Source organism: Neolamprologus brichardi, chromosome 22 (assembly GCF_056152115.1).
Source record: "Neolamprologus brichardi isolate AB-2024 chromosome 22, ASM5615211v1, whole genome shotgun sequence".
Taxonomy (NCBI): domain Eukaryota; kingdom Metazoa; phylum Chordata; class Actinopteri; order Cichliformes; family Cichlidae; genus Neolamprologus; species Neolamprologus brichardi.
This window is the reverse complement of record NC_142124.1, coordinates 28,031,162-28,052,709: the sequence shown is the minus strand read 5'-3', so window position 1 is coordinate 28,052,709 and position 21,548 is coordinate 28,031,162. Positions and strand designations below refer to the sequence as shown.

The window sequence follows — 21,548 nt, the reverse complement described above, 5'->3', positions numbered from 1 at the left end:
ATTAAAGAGCGAAAACTGGTAATTTCAGAAAATACAAAAAACCCCCACACATAATAAAGTCAAATTTAAACAGCAAACTGTAAAGACCTCAGAGAACATATAAATACAGTAACTTAAAACCTAAAAGAAAATTAAAGCCACCTTTCCATACAAATTTGGATCTTGGAATGAGATAGTGAGTCATTGTAGTGTTCAGATAGTCTGAGCCCAATCCAAAACAAGAGAAAAAAGTAGCACTGACCTGTATTATAATTTTTATTTATTTAGTATTCTGACCTTTTTTGTTTGCCATACTGAGAGAAAGAGGCAATCATTGTATGAAACATCAATTTTTACTGAAGCTATTTGAAATGGTCTAAAATGCATTAAAGTGACATCTGTGTCCACATAGATAGATGTGTTAGATATTGCTAAATTAACTTGTATTTTATTATTATTTCATAAGCATCAGATGAGGAGCCCAAAAGAAGAATTTTGCCCAGGAACCTCAAATTCAGTTAATTTGGCTATTAATTATAGTAATGATAATTACTCACTACCAGGGCTGGACTGGGACAAAAAATTGACCCGGGCATTTTGACTAGAGATCGGCCCACCAGGCATTATAGGAAAAACCATAAAGCCTTTGAATGAAAACAAACATTGTTGTGACAATGATGTACACTGTCTTGTTGGTATATATGCATAAGTCTAATAAACTTAAACCTACACCCTCCTCCATATTCTGGTATTCTAAATCGTACTTAGCAGAAACCAAAAGACTGCTTGGTCGAGTTAACCTCCTAAACTATCTACAACACATGGTGGAAACCTGACATTAAGACAGAGATGACTAAAGGTGAGACATGACCATTACTGAATATTAAAAATAATAAGTGACAGATTTTGTGATATTTTCATAAACTATTCATTTACCACATCAATAAACAGCATGGCAGGGCAAAATATTTTTTCTATCATGGCAACCTTTAAAAAGTGACATAACATGACTTTGGTTGTAAGATTCAGATAATGATTTATTAAAAGCCAAACAGTTTAAATGAGAATAAGAAAAAAAAAAAATTCTGCCTCCCTTTCCCTGTTAATGCCCTACCTGGCCCCCCTGGCAAAACTTTCCTAGACCCGCCCCTGCACAGTTACCAGCTGTCAGCTACTTAGAATAGTTATTTGTCTCTCAGAAACAGTTCATAACTTCCCTTCAACTCATTCGTGTCACCTAAAAGGTAAACCTGTTTCTCCATCACCTGTTCAGCTCTGATGATTCAGTAAAGACATCTCCTGGTTTCATCTTCATGTTTCCCTCTCTCCAGATATCCAAACAATATCATGACCAGCAGCTTTTAAGGCTTTGGCTCCAGCAAACATCAGCTGATACTAGAAATTAATATTAAATACATTCTAACAACAGCTTATCAAGCTTAAACGTGCTACTGTTATTTATCTGCTGGTTTCCCCTTTCTGGGCAAAGTGGGCAATAAACAAACAAGAGAGAAAAGCGATCAGCTGATCATTTATCAGTTTCATGATTGAAGTATCAACAGGAGAGGGAGGGGGAGAGAATGAGAGAAGTAATATTAATATTTTCTCTCAATACATGATGATTCCGTTTTTACAGGACGGTTGGCAACTCTAATAACTAACTGTGAATAGTTCACTATTAGTAATATCATAGCACCTGTCTAGCAGTATAAAAACTCCATCATGCTAGCTGGTAGCAGTACGAGTTATTTTAACTGACTGTAAAACGTTAGCACAAGGAAAATAAACTACAACTAAACTTGGTTTATATCTGACCCACTCAGACCAACTTCTCACCTGCCCCTCGGACCGGCGGCGCCTCATGTCTCTCCTCCTCCTGCCTCCCTTATCCCTGATCCACCTGCTGGCCTCCATCACTTGCTAATGTTACTGAAACTGTGGAAGCTCCGCCATAGAAACCGCCAAACAACTGAGTTCTTTTTACACATCTGCCAACATCTGGCCAATCCACCACCTGTCATTGTTTATACCGTTACAAAAAACAAAGCAAAACGAAACGAAAAATCCCCATCTGCCCACCAGGCAAATGCCCAGTATGTCCCATGGCCAGTCCAGCTGTGCTCACTACTGCTAGTACTGCTCACTACTGAATTATACTGCCAATTGGGAATAAAATTAATGAACGCCAGAAAATAATTTGGATCATGTCTTTATGAGACGTAATATCATCACCTGAGCTCTGTAAAGCTATTTAAATATTGATAGATTATTTTCCTCCCTTAACAAACATGCTACTTCTATCTATACATGAACTTGGTGGCTTACTGTGTAAGTCACATTTATAAGGAAAAGATTCCTAATCAGGGAAGATCATAATCGGGGTATGTCCACATTAATAAGTGACAGAGAGCGGAACTAACAGCCCTCCCGTTGTTCAATAAAAATGATTTAAATATAGCTCATCCGAGGGTTACTCACACTTTAAGGATGGTATGGAAACCAAATGATCCACAGAGAAAATGTATTTTCTTAAATTGTGTAATCTGTAGTCTATGATGCAATAAACAAGCTTGTTCCTGGTGTGACTGATTTCGAAATGGGAGGTTTCCAAACGCGAACATGGGTACGTCAGGAAATCCGCGCAAACCACGCCTCTCCACATCTTTATCAGAGATGACGATATCACGTCCCCTGCAAACGAGTATATCACGCTTGTTACCTGTGAGTGAAACGGTGAAAAAGCTCTCACCGATAGAGTCTACGCATCGTTTGTACGTGTATTATATGAAACTGAACCAGAAAGCGATTTCCTCGTAGATCGGGTAAGTCATTTATAAAAGTATCATATTTTACCAGATGATGCGGTAAAAACAGCTTAATCTTCGCTGATGTTATTTTCTTTATTATCTTATAAGTGAATAGAAATGTTATCACAAAAGAGACATGGCTAAGTGTGTTGTAATGTTGCTTTATATATGATGACTTTCTAAACTATAACTTGTTATACTTTGCTGATTATATCTCCACACACTCTGTCTGCAGATTGTTAATGTTTCCCAGTCAAACATCTAGAATGATTTCAAAATCAAAGGTGCTGGTTTTCCTGCTGTTTTACACTGGTATTGGTGTGTATTTCAAAACGGGCTACCATTTGACTCATTATGCTGTGGACCAAAAGCTGTGTGCTTGCATAAAATGTTTATCAGAGGATAAGCAGTTGCTTCTGGATCAATCGAATAGAAGTGTTCAACCATTATTGACTGCAAACTTAAACCTCTCACAGAATGAATTCAACTGGTGGAAGGTAAGTAGTCACCAGGAAAGGATGACATTTTTACTCCCCCCCCCCAGCTCATTTGGTCTAACAGCAAAGTTTATTTGAAATGTCTGACAGGATTTGCAGGCTGAAAGCCGTAGCTTCAGAGTTTATGAAACAACGGTGGCCAACTTGTTTCAGATCTTCCCACAGAATCCAGATGTTATACAACCCAAATATGACCACTGCAGGACTTGTGCTGTGGTGGGTAATTCTGGTAATTTAAGGAGATCGCATTATGGACCGCTGATAGATTTACATGAAGTTGTCATAAGGTACTTTCTAAGCTAAAGCAAATTTTCTTTACCATTAAATGTCCCCTCCTACACTAAAGATCCAAACTGATGTGAAATATATCCCTTTGTGCTGTTTAGAATGAACACTGGTATTACCAGAGGCTTTGAAAAAGACGTTGGAAACAAGACAACTCATCGTGTCATGTATCCAGAGAGTGCTGTGGATTTGGATGACAACACCCATTTTGTACTGTTTCCCTTTAAGATACAGGACTTGGAGTGGCTCATTAATGCCTCTACAACAGGGTTTACTGGAAGGTGAGTTCTATTTTTCAGGGCTACATGCACATGTATTTGACATTTATTTAACGAGACTCAGTGTCTCGTTTACAAGAGAGACCTGTTTTAGACAAACATAATTAAATGAAAATAATAAAATAGAAAAAAATAAAATAGCAAAATCTGCCTCATAAAGATCAAGTTCCCAGTGATGAAAATAAAAAGTGATGAAAGTCTTTCTGCAATGTATTCCACGAAGACAGACCTCAAATGACGGCACCTTCTTACTAAGCTCTCTACAAACTGATTATCCTGAAATCATACTATGACTACATTTTTTATGCAACATGCAGAATGATGAAGTGTTCTCATAACAACTCATCTTACTGTAGTTCATTTAAGTATGCTTTTGTACTGTTCTTAGGATTGTGACCTAATATAAAGTAAAAAAAAATAAATAAAAAATAAAGACTCTTAATGCCTGTTGAAAAGTTATTTTATGTAAACCATTTTTAGGCAGTTGTGCAGCCACTAATTTGGGCACATGAAAATCATACATTCAATCATACAATCATTTTGTAATTTATTTTGTTTCAGATAAAATATTCTGATTTCATCTGAGCTTGCCCAGCTTTCTTCTTGGTCCCACCAATGCCACCCCATTAAAAGAAAAAATAACACTCTTAGGTTTAGATGTTACAGTCAGCATACACTACCTTCTTCTCTCCCAGCTGCTAAAATTACCACAGCAAAGTATCTCAAAAGATTTCCCCTAGATTGTCTGGCAGCACAGAATTTACATCAAATGCAAAAATAGAATGCCAGTGCATGAATTCAACATGTACGCAGATTAAAAGGATTTGGCTGATGGATGTACTGTGAGGTGAAATAAGGTGAATTTCTGTATCAAACCATTACTCTGATTCTTCTCCATGTTCAAGACGGACCATGCCTTTTTTAGCTTTGTTTTTGTTAAACACCTACTTTATATTTTTCAATGTCATGATGTTTCCAACAGGTCGTATATGCCAGTGAAATCAAAGATCAAAACTAACAAGGATTTGGTGAGTAACGTCAATGGCAAAGCTTCCTGGTGGCAATGGTAATATTTAAAAATAAAAGCTGTTTAAAGGCTCATTCTAATTTCTAACAGGTCATGGTGGTAAATCCAGCTTTCATGAAATATGTACATGAGGTTTGGCTTGGAAATAAGGGACGTTATCCATCCACTGGCTTTATGGCTTTGATTCTTGCACTTCACATTTGTGATGAGGTAAGTACAAAGTTTTCAGTTTCTGAAGTGCCAGACGTACAAAATAAAATATGATTTTTATTGTCATACAAGCTGGTCCATTTGAGTCTTTGCTAATTTGTTCTTTTGTTCTTATATTGCTCTCCTAAATAGATGTGCATTTCAAAAGTTCAAAATGTCTTTGGTGAAGATCAGAGCAGGTTTATCCACCAGTACCACTTGATTAAAAAACTGTGAATGGTTAAATTTCAGTTCACATGTCCTATTAAAGTGAAAGCTGTCGCAAGTATTTTTGATGTGTCCCCTTCTTAAATTGAGTAGACTACAATCTAGAAGACAGTCCTTCATGGAAAGCTTTTTAGCTAAACCTCTCAATAAGAGGTTTTGTCATTGTATACTCATGGTATAATCATGGTGTTTCCATTAAGTGCTTGCTCAGGTCGCTGTCCAACTGTTCATTTCATTTTTCAGCAGCCATTGTTTGGATTTTAGTTAAAAAAGGGACATTTTGTTCATGCATTTGTTTCCCATTCATTCATATGTTCGTTTTTTGTCTTCCTAGGTTGATGTGTTTGGTTATGGCGCTGATAGTGATGGAAACTGGAGTCACTACTGGGAAAAACTCACAAACAAAAGGTTAAGAACTGGAGTACATCCTGGAAATTATGAGTATAACATCATCCAGCAACTAGCTCAGCAACAAAAAATTAAGTTCTATGAAGGCCTAATGAAAAAAATGTGATTGAATGCCATACACTCAGTGGGGAAAGAACTGAAAGCCAAATGGATGTGTATCTACAACTATAGAAATTTCCTAACCCTCCTAACTGAAACTGATATTGGGAGTCTTTAGGAAGGACTAGTAATCATGAAAGGGGTTACGTTAAAGAAGTCATTGGATATGTGACATTTTGGTAGTTTTTCCCCCCTAATCCATAGCTTAAATTAACCATGTAAAAAAAAAGTACCCAGGGGTTATACTCTTTAGTAGTTTCTAACATCTAAGGTTCTTAAGAAATGAAGTATTTTCTTAAGAGTTGGCAGAATTACAAGAAGACAGACAACAGCAGTATTATTCTTAGTTAAAGTAAGCTGTTTGTATGAAAAGGAAAATGGTGTGGTAAAGTAGCTTATAACATAGAGGGTGTTTAATTCATGTAATGAATATTGTCAGCATTTTCTAATACAGTCACCAAATATTTAGATTTGTAGAACTTTACAGGGTTGATCTCCTTAAACTTGTGTTATTGTTATTATGCAAGTGGAGAGCTGTCATACTCTCAGAGTAGGAAGGACTCAAACACAAACAGAGGCAGGCAGTCTTTTCTTTCAAGCTCAGGTCCTCTACCAGAGGACTGGGAGTTTGAGGGTCCTGCGCAGTATCTAGTTGTCACTGGAAGATAAGACACAGACGCATACACGCGCACACGCACACGCATGCACGCACGCACACGCACACACACACACACACACACACACACACACACACACACACACACACACACACACACAGCTTGAAAATGTCAAACAAAATAACTCCTGTCAGTATTTTTCTCTGTGAAACCAACCACTACCACACCAACTGCTAAAGGGATAACAGAAAAGATAAAACCTAGTAGACTGACAGCTAATGAAGCTGACCAAAAAAGAAAGTGAGATGAAGATGATAGCACTTAGGAGTTGAATAATCATGACTGTACTAACCCATTAAACGAAAAGCATTGTGCATTCAGTGATTTTCTAAGCAAAATCCTAGGTGGAACAAAAACAAAGTATCTCCTAAGAAAGAAAAGATTTCCTTCACTACTATTGTGAAAGCAATACAAAATATAGCAAAAGACTTCAATAACAAACTCTCAGAACTCAAAGAGCAAGCTAGTTAACACCAAAACTATAGCCAAATTAACCAAAGTGATGCAGTTCAGTACAGATGAAATTAAAGCCTTTGAGTGTGGTAAGGGCCACACCTTTGAGGGCCTGAGATATTGCCAGAGGGGTGGAGACATATAGACACAGACGAACAGGTACACACAGACACAAACGTTTCAACTTTGATAGTTTGTTAAGTTAGCATTTTATTTATTCCAACTGTTAGTTTGCCTAGTTTATTTTGGTTGAACTCCCCTTACTTACCTGTGTTCCAGGAGCAAAAGGAGGAAGTGCTGTCTCACTTCCTGTATTTATAGGTTCCTATTTAGTTCTGATGTCACAGGAAGGGACCAGCTGAGGGGGTAGGTGGGGTGGGGGTGGGGGGGTTGTAATTTAATAAAGTCAAGGGTTTGTTTGCTTGAGAGTTATATGTGTTGTTGTAAAATGTAAGTAATTTTAGAATCTTTATTTTTAAAATTGTATTTATTATTATTATTATTATTATTATTATTATTATTATTATTATTATTATTATTATTATTATTATTATTATTTATTATTTATTATTATTTAAAATCTTTAAAATTGTAATCTTAGAAGTGTGTTTTATTGCTGGTAAAGAGTAGCATCATAAGTAAATGATTATGGTGGTAATGTTTAGTCTTCTCAATTGAATGGAATAGGCCATAGGAGAACATTGTATTTGGATAGCTTGAACTAGAACTAGTGATGGCCAAACGAAGCTTTCTGAAGCATTGAAACTTGTGTTAAAAAACGGTTCATTAATCGAAGCGTTTCAAGATAGTCCTCTCTGGTGACATCTGGTGGCCAAAAATATGAAGAACGTCTTGAATGTAGAAATTAAAGTGTACTGCTTCACTATGACTGCCCACTCTACAGAGTGGACTTCACAATTCTGTCTGATACTGGGCTACCGTTGTGTTGCTTTGAACATGTATTTTTTGGCTGTTTTTTTCTATTTGTTTAATAAATACATTTGATCAATAAACAACGGTACATGTTTTAGTTAAATGTACCATGGTGTGGTTGCTCTTTGCTTGCGGCTTCTTGATGTTGGTAAATACAATAGATGAAAAATACATGTAATTAATATATATATATCTATATATATATCTATATATATATAGATATAGATATATATATTAGGCCAATTTTCCTTCACATATTTTTGTGCAGGTATATTACTACTTACGTTCAACTGTACAACATATAGCTCCTTGAGGCGACTGTTGTTGTGATTTGGCGCTATATAAATAAAATTGAATTGAATTGAATTGAATAGATGGGTATATGACAGATCTCATTGGGAGAGGACAAAATAACACATATAGTATGTGTATTAATATGGTTACAGTTAAGCCTCAATTCTAACCCTTGGCTTGCAAGCTGCAGGTTACTAACACAAAGGTTACTATCCTCAGGCTGTACAACACACACAAACACACACTCACACTGGTAGAGAAGAGAGAGAGAAAGGAAGAAAGGTAAACTGTATCCAGATAACCCAGGGACAATTTGCTTTCCTAAGCAGCTTAACAGTTCATTTCATGTTGAAGTTGCCACCTTTGGTTTCGAGTTTGGTTTCATAATGAAGACGATATGATTGAAACAGGAGGCAAACGACTGATCTGAAGCCAAATGTCTGAATTTACAACTATAATTGTCTCATAAGGAATCAATTCAAACAAGTAATTTGATATGTGCAGTTTTGGCAGTGTCTTTACTAATCTTAGACTTTACGTTACCTTTGAATATTATGTAAGTGCACCCAAGGAGAGGCGGTCAGTCATACATCCATCCATACATACCCAGCATTAAAAATTATGAAAATTATGGAAAGAGCAAAAATTAAAGAAGAAGATGATATAACACAATTCAAATTTTGTTTAAAATGGGCATTTGCATCCTTTCAGATCCACATTTTATATAGGGTTGTAATAATGTAACTTTATTGCTTTTTGTAATGATTATGGGAGAAATAATATATTATAGTATTTGAAAAAAAATGCTTACCTTTTATGATCTAACATTTGAACATAGCAGCATTTAACTGCATTCAGAAATCAGATATTTGTAACTATGTTAAAAAAATATTTGAAAATTATGTAGGACATAAACAGCTGGTCAGCAGAAATGTGCACTACATTGCCAAAAGTATTAGCTCATCTGATCTGACTCATCTATCAAATTTACAGATAGAGAAGCATGGTTTGTCACTCTGGAGAAGACGTCTCCACTATTGTAGGGGCAAGTGGCAGTGTGTTTTACAACACTGCATCTGATGTTTTACATTGCACTTGTTGATGTGAGGTTTAGATGGAGCTGCTCGGCCATGGAAGCCCATTCCAAGTAGCTCTTTATACATCCTATCATAGTACCATGGTGGAATTCACTGAACTCCTGAAACTGACTGTTCTTTCACAAATTTATAGAAGCAGTCCACTTGATTTTATACACCTATGGATTTTATATCCCCATGTAAGTTAGGATGGATGGGTGAATTAATACTTCTGGCAATATAGTAAGAAAGACATTTGAAGGCAAATCTATGTACTGCATCTATAAATATGGATGATATATGGATCCATACAGTGTGTACATTGTGTATTGTGTTCAGCTAAAGTACTCTGCTGTACTCTTCTTCATTAAAAAAAGCTGTTTACATGAAAGGAACATTTTACATTCATAGCAAAGTAACTTACTACAGAGAGTGTGCTACATGTCATGTAATATTATCTCCTGAATATTTCAATACAGTCACCAAATATTTAAATATCACAATTTTTACATGAACAATCTCAAAGTTTAGTTATGAAGGAAAATACCACTTTTCTGATTATCTGATATCCTTCCTACCACTACTGCCATGGCTACCATATCAAATAAAATTCTACAGGGTAAACCAAAGAGCACTTATTGGTGAATTTGTGTCTATATATATCTATATCTATATCTATATATATATATATATGGATATTATAACGTATTAAGACATTTTTGGCTTTGTATTTTTTATGTATTTTACAAGCACACACAGCAAATGGTCATTTTATCAGTTTGGTGTGGGATCACTGAATTTGGCAATGTACTTTACAGTGAGCAGCAGCTTGCTCGCATTTAAGTATATAATTGTTTGCAATGTAACAAAGATTACCCATCTTTTTTAATGAAATTAATGCAGACGTCTTGTCAAATTAATAACCCACCAATATGTTCCATTTATTTGTTTAGTCACCAAATATTTAAATATTACAACTTTTACAGGAATAATCTCAAAGTTTTATTATGACCCACCAATATGTCCCTTGTGTTCAGTAAGGGGCAATATAGGATTCATGTTTTAGTGGCCTTAAGAACTCATTAACCACTCATCAGTGTGAAAAGGATCACCCATTCAAACCTACTCAAACAGAATAACAAGGGTAAATAAAATGCTCTTAAGCAAAAAAAAAGTGTGTTTTAACATATATATAATATAGTTTGTTGAGTCATTCTTTAGACTAACTTGACAGTTCTTAATTTTCTGAAAATCTATAAAGGTTTTAACAGTTTTTTTTCTGTTAGCTAGATATGAATAAATAAATAAATAATTAAATGAATAAAAAAAAGGTTTGTGTACAAATGAAACTGGACAGTTCCTCAAGCCAATTCCACAGAGAAAATAAAGTGTAAAAATAAGATAAAATGGAAACAAAAAGAAAAAACCCCATGGTACTGCTCCCCAGTCGATGCCATACCTATTATATTTAAAACTTGCTCATTATGTAAGTGATCATTATCAAGTTACAGAATAGAACCAAACACAGCACATGAAGTTGATTATGTTTTCTGCTGTGACAGGTATTTTCAAATGCAGTATTTCAAGCAGAGCTCAGAAATTAAATGAGGAATGAATTTATGAATCAATAAATGAATGTATCTACCAATTCATCAGTCATTCAATATTTTCACAACAATAAAGTGAAATGATTTTTGCAAATGTCTCCCCAGTATGAACTCAAAAACCACAATAAGGGCATTTGTGAGGTAAACTGGTAATATTTAGACTTGCCATTTGTTTTTTGAAGAAGTGCTTGTATTTGGCTTTTTCATGAAGTTCTTGGCCAGATAACAATTAACATAATGCATAACAGTAAAAAGTCTGAGTCAGAAGAGGCAAACTAATGTCTGACCAAAGACTGCTGGCCTGAAAGAGCAGGCTACAGTTTTTCCCTTTTTATGGGACATTGGCAAACATTGGACAGTCTGGCTGCAGACTCTTGTACTGGAAATTTCTTTAGTTTATGTATTAATTAAATTACTTTAGTAATAGTAGTAACACTTTTGTACTCAGTATAGAAAGCTCACTCTTGACATCAGTTGTATGCATGTGGAAGTGGAATGTGATCAAAAGTGAGGTCCAAGTTTTATTGCACCTTCACAGCAGACTCATTTTCCTCTCGAGGGCTCTGGACATACTGTTGCAGATGAGATGACGGTTGGTCGGAACTGTTCCTAGACTGAAGAGATAAGGATTTGTTAATAATTGATCTGCTGTGAAACATTCTTTGTTTGGGAGGTATGAAGGGATCAGGGTGATGTCTTTCCCTCAGAAAAACGGGTTATGCCGGGCTCACACTGTGCGATTTTGTCAGTCGCGCGATTCAGCTCCTGCTCAAACTGTACGATTGACTCGCAGGGGTTAAAAGTTTATAGGTCACGATGCAGGGTCTCACACTATACGACCCGATGCTCTGATGCGACCCGAGTGCTCACACTGTGCGTCCATAAAATGAAGGTTATAACAGAAATTCTGTCGCTCGCTCTCCCTCTCTGTCTTTCACTCACACAAACACGCACACCACCACCATCAACTTTGCTAAATTGCTAATGAAAAACACTGATCAGGCAGCTGTGATTGAGCAGCAATGTCCATCCAACTATTTTCACGGTTGTTGTGGTCGTGATAATTTTGTGAGGCCACATCGAAGAGGCTCGGATGAGCTTTCCAAAGTTCTACAAGTGCCTCCATCGCTTGTGTCCAGATCACACGCTGCACTGCCGTGCTGCACCATCTTTTTCGCTGACATTTGTGTTTGCGCATGCGCAGTGTGAGAAACGACGGTGACACCCTCACGACGGTCACGAGGATTTCAAACAAGTTTGAAGTTGGAGTTTCAGAATCTTAATTATTCATACCTAACATCATAATTAATGGTGTTTCGAGAATAAAATTTAAATTGACAAGGGATTTTGTTGCAATCTCATAGTGTTGGAAGAAACACTTTTAAATAGTCTAAGGAGCTTGGAAAGAAAAGCGTCTGGATTTCTTTAAGTTGCTTGAAGACGTTTCACCTCTCATCCAAGAAGGTTCTTCAGTTCTAGGGTCAAATGGTGGAGGAGTGTCCCCCCCAAGACAGACAATCGACGCCCTAATGTTCCTCTACCTAATCACATGAGCCAAGGTTTCGGGTGAGCTCATTGTGAAACCTAGCCCCACCCTATTGTGTGATTTCCTGAGGTCAGATGGCCCAGGACGTGAGTGGGCGTTCAGGCGTCTGGTAAAGAATCTCAAAACTGGATTATAGATGGCAGACATTTGGCGTCGTAAACCACCAAAGATGGTCGCTCACAGTGGACATAAATGGCTTCTTTTACTCCTCTTTCAAACCATCTGTCTTCTCTGTCCAAAATATGAACATTGGCATCTTTGACACAACGACACGACGAGCTCACCTGAAACTTCACACCTTGGGTCGTGTGATTAGGTAGAGCACATGTGTCAAACTCATGGCCCGCAGGCCACATCCAGCCCGGCGTACATTTATATCCGTACCTCTTAATGGATCTCAAGAAGAAAAGAAGAGGTTGTTGAAGGAGTGTATGGTGAAAAACAATTATATCCTTTCTCCTAACACTCACTCATCCCTTACTCAGGAGAAGCTAAGATGAAGCAGCATTAGCTTAATGAAAAGCACTCACTGAGACACAGATGCATAAACAGTCACCAGAGACAGTGAAAATATTTCACACCACATAACAAGATATATTACACTTTACAAAGCTAAGCAGCTTAACAGTTCATTTCATGTTGAAGTTGCCACCTTTGTTTTCGAGTTTGATTTTAAAAGTGACGTTTTGAATATTTCTGAAATGCATTTTTTCCGTTCATCATTCATCACCTCTTTCTCATATCTTTTTTCACCTTTTTTGTTTCGCTAGGTTGATGTGTTTGGTTATGGAGCTGACAGTAATGGAAACTGGAGTCACTACTGGGGAATACTCAAAAACAAAAATTTAAGAACTGGAGTACATCCTGGAAAATATGACTATGACATCAACCAGCGCTTAGCTCAGCAACAAAAAATTAAGCTTTATGAGGGCATAATGAAGAAGATATGATTGAAACAGGAGGCAAACTACTGATCTGAAGCCAAACGTCTGAATTTACAACTATAATTGTCTCATAAGGAGTCAATTCAAACACGTAATTTGATATGTGCAGTTTTGGCAGTGTCATTACTAATCTTAGACTTTACGTTACCTTTGAATATTATGTAAGTGCACCCAAGGAGAGGCGGTCAGTCATACATCCATCCATACATACCCAGCATTAAAAATTATGGAAAATTATGGAAAGAGGGCATAATGGAAGAGCAAAAATTAAAGAAGAAGATGATATAACACAATTCAAATTTTGTTTAAAATGGGCATTTGCATCCTTTCAGAGCCACATTTTATATAGGGTTGTAATAATGTAACTTTATTGCTTTTTGTAATGATTATGGGAGAAATAATATATTATAGTATTTGAAAAAAAATGCTTACCTTTTATGATCTAACATTTGAACATAGCAGCATTTAAATGCATTTAGAAATCAGATATTTGTAACTATGTTAAAAAAATATTTGAAAATTATGTAGGACATAAACAGCTGGTCAGCAGAAATGTGCACTACATTGCCAAAAGCATTAGCTCATCTGATCTGACTCATCTATCAAATTTCCAGATAGAGAAGCATGGTTTGTCACTCTGGAGAAGACGTCTCCACTATTGTAGGGGCAAGTGGCAGTGTGTTTTACAACACTGCATCTGATGTTTTACATTGCACTTGTTGATGTGAGGTTTAGATGGAGCTGCTCGGCCATGGAAGCCCATTCCAAGTAGCTCTTTATACATCCTATCATAGTACCACGGTGGAATTCACTGAGCTCCTGAAACTGACTGTTCTTTCACAAATTTATAGAAGCAGTCCACTTGATTTTATACACCTATGGATTTTATATCCCCATGTAAGTTAGGATGGATGGGTGAATTAATACTTCTGGCAAGTAAGAAAGACATTTGAAGGCAAATCTATGTACTGCATCTATAAATATGGATGATATATGGATCCATACAGTGTGTACATTGTGTATTGTGTTCAGCTAAAGTACTCTGCTGTACTCTTCTTCATTAAAAAAAGCTGTTTACATGAAAGGAACATTTTACATTCATAGCAAAGTAACTTACTACAGAGAGTGTGCTACATGTCATGTAATATTATCTCCTGAATATTTCAATACAGTCACCAAATATTTAAATATCACAATTTTTACATGAACAATCTCAAAGTTTAGTTATGAAGGAAAATACCACTTTTCTGATTATCTGATATCCTTCCTACCACTACTGCCATGGCTACCATATCAAATAAAATTCTACAGGGTAAACCAAAGAGCACTTATTGGTGGATTTGTGTCTATATATATCTATATCTATATCTATATCAATATCTAAATCTATATATATATATATATATATATATATATATATATATATATATATGGATATTATAAAGTATTAAGACATTTTTGGCTTTGTATTTTTTATGTATTTTAGAAGCACACACAGCAAATGGTCATTTTATCAGTTTGGTGTGGGATCACTGAATTTGGCAATGTACTTTACAGTGAGCAGCAGCTTGCTCGCATTTAAGTATATAATTGTTTGCAATGTAAGAAAGATTACCCATCTTTTTTAATGAAATTAATGCAGACGTCTTGTCAAATTAATAACCCACCAATATGTTCCATTTATTTGTTTAGTCACCAAATATTTAAATATTACAACTTTTACAGGAATAATCTCAAAGTTTTATTATGACCCACCAATATGTTCCTTGTGTTCAGTAAAGGGCAATATAGGATTCATGTTTTAGTGGCCTTAAGAACTCATTAACCACTCATCAGTGTGAAAAGGATCACCCATTCAAACCTACTCAAACAGAATAACAAGGGTAAATAAAATGCTCTTAAGCAAAAAAAAAAAGTGTGTTTTAACATATATATAATATAGTTTGTTGAGTCATTCTTTAGACTAACTTGACAGTTCTTAATTTTCTGAAAATCTATAAAGGTTTTAACAGTTTTTTTTCTGTTAGCTGGATATGAATAAATAAATAAATAATTAAATGAATAAAAAAAAGGTTTGTGTACAAATGAAACTGGACAGTTCCTCAAGCCAATTCCACAGAGAAAATAAAGTGTAAAAATAAGATAAAATGGAAACAAAAAGAAAAAACCCCATGGTACTGCTCCCCAGTCGATGCCATACCTATTATATTTAAAACTTGCTCATTATGTAAGTGATCATTATCAAGTTACAGAATAGAACCAAACACAGCACATGAAGTTGATTATGTTTTCTGCTGTGACAGGTATTTTCAAATGCAGTATTTCAAGCAGAGCTCAGAAATTAAATGAGGAATGAATTTATGAATCAATAAATGAATGTATCTACCAATTCATCAGTCATTCAATATTTTCACAACAATAAAGTGAAATGATTTTTGCAAATGTCTCCCCAGTATGAACTCAAAAACCACAATAAGGGCATTTGTGAGGTAAACTGGTAATATTTAGACTTGCCATTTGTTTTTTGAAGAAGTGCTTGTATTTGGCTTTTTCATGGAAGTTCTTGGCCAGATAACAATTAGCATAATGCATAACAGTAAAAAGTCTGAGTCAGAAGAGGCAAACTAATGTCTGACCAAAGACTGCTGGCCTGAAAGAGCAGGCTACAGTTTTTCCCTTTTTATGGGACATTGGCAAACATTGGACAGTCTGGCTGCAGACTCTTGTACTGGAAATTTCTTTAGTTTATGTATTAATTAAATCACTTTAGTAATAGTAGTAACACGTTTGTACTCAGTATAGAAAGCTCACTCTTGACATCAGTTGTATGCATGTGGAAGTGGAATGTGATCAAAAGTGGGGTCCAAGTTTTATTGCACCTTCACAGCAGACTCATTTTCCTCTCGAGGGCTCTGGACATCCTGTTGCAGATGAGATGACGGTTGGTCGGAACTGTTCCTAGACTGATTTGTTAATAATTGATCTGCTGTGAAACATTCTTTGTTTGGGAGGTATAAAGGGATCAGGTTCCCATCCCCAAAAAGACTGGAATAGACAGCCTCAATGACTAAAGACCATAGCCCTCACACCTATAGTCAAATTCAAATCCAAATTTTATTTGTCACACACACAAACATACACAGTATGACATGAGGTGAAATGCTTGTAGCTGTGCAATTGTAGCCCGTCTGGCCTTAAACTCTTATTGCCGTTAGCTCTCTGCGTTGTGTTGTGCGAATGACCAGAGGAGTCAGCTCTCACTTTGCCAGCTGGATGGATTTATTCTCCCAGAACTGTTTAAAATAAAAACAAAACAGTACAGCGACTTCACTTCACTACTGGACTTCTGCATGAACACCTCTCCTCAGCGGGGCCTCTAGGCGACTGAGGTGCAACATCACAATAAATCCAATTAACAAACAATACTGCTAAAATGTATTTATAATCATATATAACAAACGAAAATGCACTGCATCATGAACATATAATGACAATTACCTCATCAACAAAATTATACTTTAGGGAGACTTCATTTACCAGTGGCAATTTTACATATTTTTTTAGTTACATGCATCTAACAGCAAGTTGAAACAGTGAACATAAATCACAAACAAAAGATATAACCAATTCACATGACACAAAAATAAAAGAGGGAGCTCACATACCTGTTTAAAATAAAAACAAAACAGTACAGCGACTTCACTTCACTACTGGACTTCTGCATGAACACCTTCAAGGGAGAGAGAAGGATAGCGGACCACATGTGAAGCCACGTGCATGCTCCTATGCTCTCATCTGAGATTGGCTAACTAGCATGTTACAATAAAGTGCTGTACTCGACAGAAAAACTAATTTACACTAAAACATCAAACAGAACTGTGAGACAAAATGCACAAAGGGAACGAGCAGTGTTTGAATTACTTTTAGTTACTTTAACCGTGTTTATTCACTCTGTAACTGAGAACACTAGCGTACGCTCACCTCTCCTCAGCGGGGCCTCTAGGCGACTGAGGAAAATAGCGCGCAGCTACAGGAAGTGACTTCGCGGGAAGTCAAAGGTCACACAAACAAAATAAAAGTTCCCAAAATATAAATACAGAAAATAAACATATATAAATAAACACATATACATAACCAATACTGACAAAGCAAGATAACACTGCAGAATGGATCTTTGGTGAAATATAAATTATTTTCTAATACACCCGTTACATCCACCCCTCCTAGATTTCACCAAAATCCAGAACAGTCAGGTGAACAATCTAATCGGAACACAGCGACAAATCTACAGAATTTATGGCTCCTGGGCACGGGTTTAAACCTCCGAGCTATAAGCTCTAGTCTCAGCTGTATAAGCCACCTACCAGATAGGTTCAGAAAGAGCATGAGGGTGATCAGGCCTCAGCCTTTCTTAGATCAGTGTGATGCCATTTACACCACACACACATTCCCGGCCATCCACACACATCAATACCTTAAAAACACACTATTTAATTGTGCCATAATGATACTGTCCCCTAGAATCAAAATACAGAAAGATCTCTAAACACCTGGGTTTACTTAAAACAGCGTAAGAAGAGACTGAGACCTTCTGCTAACTGAATTTGCCAAACGCTTAAAGCCAAAAGGCTTCTGAACCATGGACTCAATGAGTCGATTAACTCTTTTACTGACTCGGCCGGCTCGCGTCATGACAACATTGTCCGGGCCTGCCCGTGGCTGTCCTCGTGGACCCACATCATGACACACATCTGTTGGAGGCATCTGCGCGTCAGCGACATGCACTGGGGCTACTGGTAGGGGCTTGGTGTGTGCATCACGATCTGTGTCTGATGGATGCGAGTGAGTGAGTGCAGTTTCTGAAAATGCCTCTAACACAGACGGGAAGTCTAAGTCAGGTTCTGCTACCAAACTGTCCAAGTCTGTGTCTCTGTCTGGGCAGTCCTCTCCTACAAGGGAACACTGGGTTGAATCCCCTGCAACCACCTCTGGAGCTTGTTGACTTGTCTTGCCCAATCCTGATAGTCCCTCACTCAGGGTCTCCTGACTCTCATCATCATCTGAGTTGATCCAAGCACTGGTCCTCTCCTCTGCAGTCTCCTCATCCAAGGAATCTAACTGGTCTGACGCACATGACCCTCCCTCTGATCCAGTGTCACACAGTTCAGCGGTCACTACTGGCAGGAAGCTGATATTTAAAACCAGGTTGCGATGTACCACCTTTATGTTGCCTCTGCCATCTTCCAACTTGTATGTGTGAGTCTGCAGATTTCTGTCTCTGACTGTGTACACTGTTGCATCCCACTTGTCAGCAAGTTTCTTCTTTCCTCTTTCACCCTTATTTGCAATGAGTACTCTGTCTCCTATTTTCAGATGAGTGCCCTTTACTTTTCTGTTATATCCTTTTGCCTGTTTGTCTTGTTCCTTGATGGCATGAGTCTGGGCAATCTTAGCTGCCTCATGAAGATGTGACATGAGTGTTTTCACATAACTTTTTTGATCCACAACTACAGGATCACAGAGCACCTGTTTAAACATCACATCAACGGGGAGCCTCGGGATGCGGCCAAACATGAGCTGAAATGGGGCAAAACCCGTGGTCTCATGTACAGTTGCATTGTATGCAAATGTCAGACTCTGTATTTGTTGAGGCCACTTGTTCTTTTCTCTGAGGGGCAAGGACCTAAGCATGTTGCCAAGCGTCCTATTAAACCTCTCAGTCCCTCCATTTCCCATGGGATGGTATGCCGTAGTATGGGATTTGGAGACCCCCGAGAACTTGAGCAGTTCTGCCAAGAGCTCACTTTCAAAATTTGCCCCCTGATCGGAGTGAATCCGCTCAGGAAACCCATACACACAGAAAACATGGTCCCATAGTTTCTTAGCCACCTGCTTTGCAGTCTGGTTTGTGCAAGGGAAGGCATGGGCTAGCTTAGTGAAATGATCCGTAAGGACAAGAACATCTACTGAGCGTTGCTTACTATCCTCCGCACTCCAAAAATCCAAACACACCAGCTCCATAGGGGCGGAGGTTCTGATGCTCTCAAGTGGGGCTCGAGCAGAGGGTTCTGGTGTTTTGGCCAGGATGCATCTTTGACAACATTTGACATACTCTTTTATATCAGACTCCATCTTCGGCCAAAAGAACCGTTGTCTTGCCAGATATAAAGTCTTCGCTTGCCCCTGATGTCCTGCAATATCATGGACACCATTCAATGCCTTTGCTCTGAGACTGTCAGGCAAAACAAACTGATGTCTCCTTTGTTTACTCAGGGGGTCCTTTGTGATCCGATAGAGAACTCCATTTTGGATCCTAAGCCTTTCCCACTGTTTAAATAACACCATGGTTTTCGCATCAAATCCTGCCCTTTCACGCCTGGAAGGTCGCCTTCTCCTTGTGACAAATGGTAAGATCTTTGAAATACTGGGATCAAGTTCCTGGCTATGCTGGAGTTCCTCTAGTGTGGACACAGGAAATGACTCCTGTCCTGGCAACACTAGGTCCTGAACTGACTGGAACAGTTCCACAGCCCTTGTTTCAGCAGCCAGATCCCACTCACTGTGAAAATCCAGGATTGCCTTAACATCCATAGCATCACACCCAGGCTGAGACGAGGGCGGCTGCAGTCCTGTGGTGCGGAAAGGTGGTGTGTCCACGCGTTGACCTTGGACCTTCAACCGGAATGCATTTTGTATTCCCTCAGAACTGACACTCTCAGATTCAGCAAGGAGGTGACTGTACTGCTCTGTGATCAGCCTATGGCTGACTGTTGTTGCAAAGGGGTCTCTGCTGAGAGCATCAGCTACAACGTTCTTGGTACCAGGTATGTGCTTCAGATCAAATGTGTAAGGAGCAAGCTTGGACACCCAACGCTGCTCACAAGCATCAAGCTTTGGTTTTGTCATGATGTAGGTGAGAGGGTTGTTATCTGTCCACACTGTAAAGGGATGACCTCTTAGCCAGTGACTGAACTTCTCACACACACTCCATTTCAATGCCAAAAACTCTAGCCTGTGGGCCGGGTACTTTTTCTGTGAATTGCTCAGGGTCTTACTTGCAAAAGCAATTGGACGAGCTTTCTGCTGTCCAGCTGGTATTTGTGACAATACAGCACCGAGCCCATCTAATGAAGCATCAATGGACAATATCAAAGGCAAAGAAAAGTCTGGATGTGTAAGGACTACACAATTCAACAGCTTCTCTTTCAGATTAGACAGAGCTGCGTCACATTCATCTGTCCAGTCAGAGGGCTTCAGCTTTCTGTATACACCAGCATTGGTGCCTGTTTTAACTCTCCCTCTCCTCTTTTGTCCAGCAGTGAGGGCAAACAAAGGCTTGGCCATAGAGGAGCAGCTAGGGATGAAATGCTGATAGTAGAATATCATCCCCAGGAATGACTTAATCCTCTTAACTGACGGGGTGCAGCCATCATCCTCCATCAATTCAGCCTTTGTCATCTTTGCTATGACCTCAACCTTTGCTGGGTCCACAGCCACTCCATTGCCATCTATAATGTGGCCCAAAAACTTGACTGATGACCTCATTAAGTGGCATTTCTTAGGACTTAGTTTGAGGTTATGGATGCGCAAGCGCTGAAACACAGTCTCTAGCCGCTCCAAGGCCTCCTCTTCTGTCCGAGCAAATACAAGCAGATCGTCGAGATAGCACAGCAGACTACTGAAGTTCAGATCCCCAAAAATACTGAGCATCATTCGCATAAATGAGGCGGGGCTGTTACAGAGTCCTTGGGGCATTCTGTTGTACTCAAACAATCCCATTGGGGTTGTAAATGCTGTGTATTTCTTGTCTTCCTCTGCCATAGGGATGTTATAAAATCCCGAGGTCAGATCCATGGTGCTGAAGTAGGTATTTCCACCCAATGCAGCAAGGCAGTCAGACTGGTGTGGCAGTGGGTGTGCATCTTTGAGGGTCCTTGCATTCAGCCATCTGAAGTCAGTGCAGATTCTTAAACTACCATCCTTTTTCCACACTAACACCAGTGGAGAGGCATACTCGCTCACGGACCTTCTGATGATTTCCTGTTCTTCCATTTCAGACAAAACTTGTCGCAGCTTTTGGTAATGTGCTGGAGGGACTCGGCGGTAAGGAAGGCGAAATGGCCTCTCATCAGTGAGCCTGATGCGGTGTACAAAGCCTTCGGCCTTGCCACAGTCATGTGTATGCTTGGAGAAAATGTCATTGTACTTCTCAAGCATTTTA

At 38.2% G+C, this 21,548-nt stretch overlaps 1 protein-coding gene across 2 annotated transcripts; it reads left to right on the top strand.

The window, feature by feature from the left end:
- Nucleotides 1-2,697: 2,697 nt before the first annotated feature.
- Nucleotides 2,698-5,812, top strand: LOC148096800 (CMP-N-acetylneuraminate-beta-galactosamide-alpha-2,3-sialyltransferase 1-like). Of its 2 annotated transcripts, XM_087834870.1 has the most exons (7): nt 2,698-2,801; nt 3,022-3,283; nt 3,374-3,570; nt 3,670-3,849; nt 4,829-4,874; nt 4,964-5,083; nt 5,625-5,812. In XM_087834870.1, exons 2-7 carry the CDS (start codon nt 3,029-3,031, stop codon nt 5,802-5,804), a joined length of 978 nt encoding a protein of 325 aa, XP_087690996.1. In that variant the 5' UTR covers nt 2,698-2,801; nt 3,022-3,028; the 3' UTR covers nt 5,805-5,812. The 2 variants fall into 2 exon arrangements, with proteins under 2 accessions (XP_087690996.1, XP_087690997.1); XM_087834871.1 differs by having other exon boundaries at nt 2,706-3,283.
- The last annotated feature ends 15,736 nt before the right edge of the window (nt 5,813-21,548 follow it).